We start from the raw sequence: 1302 nt of genomic DNA on the forward strand, positions 1-1302 counted from the left end.
ATGACAAACAGTGATCACACATCGAATACCAAAACATCTCTTCATCCCGTATATACTGTCACTAACATCCAGAATAAAGTTCGTGTGTTAGATGGCGTAAAGGTATCCTACGCGTCCTGGGTGAACCTCTTCACCCTTCATGCCCACGGATACAAGGTTTTGTACCATATAGACGACAGCGCCGCCCCTCCGAAGACGGATTCTTCATATGAAGCGTGGTACGAGATTGATGCTCACGTTCTCCAATGGATTTACGGCACCATGTCGGACGATCTATTGCCGCGTATTCTTGAACCTGACTCCACCGCACAAGCCGCCTGGAATCATGTCAAGAATATTTTCCTCAACAAAAAGGGTGCCCGTGCCGTAAGTCTTGAGAGCGAATTTCACAATCTCAAGCTCAATAAATTCTCATCCTTTGATGCCTACTGTCAACGCCTTCGGGCAATATCGGGGCAATTAAAGGATGTCGGTGCAGCGATCACTGATCTACGATTGGTCCTTCAATTAGTCCGTGGCTTACCAAAGCAATATGACACAGTAGGCGCATACATCATTCAGACGCTCCCAAATTTTGAGACGGCCCGAAGCATGATTGAATTGGAGAACCACCCTCAGTCCAGCCGTGAGGAAGCCACGACACTCGTTGCCCCCACTGCCCCATCCACTGAGTCTGGCAACCCTTCGTCATCTCTCCCTAACAAGCGCAGCCACGACAGCAAACGGGGCAACTCTAAGGGTAGTCATAATGGTGGCGGGTATCGCAATCAATCCAAGCAGACGGCATCCCCCGTTTCTGGGAATTCAGTCTCTCCGTGGGGCCCTATGACCGGCTGGCCAGTGCCTTGGACGCCGCCTCCCTGTCCTTACCCCACCTATCCCGGATGTACTGGTCCCTGGCAGCCATGGCCGGCTCCTGCAACTGGGTCTCGCTCGGTTTCTGGCCGGCCTGGTTCTCGACAATCAGGCCCTTCTTTTGGTCAGGCGCACTTGGGTTCTGATGATGGTCAGCAGCAGCAGCCTACGGACTTAGCTCAGGCATTTGCTGCACTCCAGTTGCTGCCCTTGAATCAAGGGCAATTCTACATGGATACGGGCGCTTCATCTCACCTGGGCGCTTCGTCTCACCTAAGTGCCGACGCAGATATGTTCCGTTACCCACTCAATTGTAGTACGATTCAGTCAATTTTCGTCGGTGATGGTACTAACATTCCCATTCACAGCTCTGGTCATACCTCTTTAGCAACACCCACTAGAACCCTCCACCTTCATAATGTTTTAAATACACCCAAAATAATTTAG

At 51.1% G+C, this 1302-nt stretch overlaps 1 protein-coding gene across 1 annotated transcript; it reads left to right on the top strand.

Annotated features, from left to right (window-relative positions):
• On the top strand, positions 1–1302 carry LOC141655091 (uncharacterized). Its single transcript, XM_074462191.1, has one exon. It carries the CDS (start codon positions 1–3, stop codon positions 1300–1302), a length of 1302 nt encoding a protein of 433 aa, XP_074318292.1.

This window comes from Silene latifolia, chromosome 5 (assembly GCF_048544455.1).
Source record: "Silene latifolia isolate original U9 population chromosome 5, ASM4854445v1, whole genome shotgun sequence".
NCBI classification, from domain to species: Eukaryota; Viridiplantae; Streptophyta; class Magnoliopsida; order Caryophyllales; family Caryophyllaceae; genus Silene; species Silene latifolia.

Coding starts and splice junctions, on each gene's coding strand:
- LOC141655091 (XM_074462191.1), top strand. CDS start 1: ATGACAAACAGTGATCACACATCGAATACCAAAACATCTCTTCATCCC.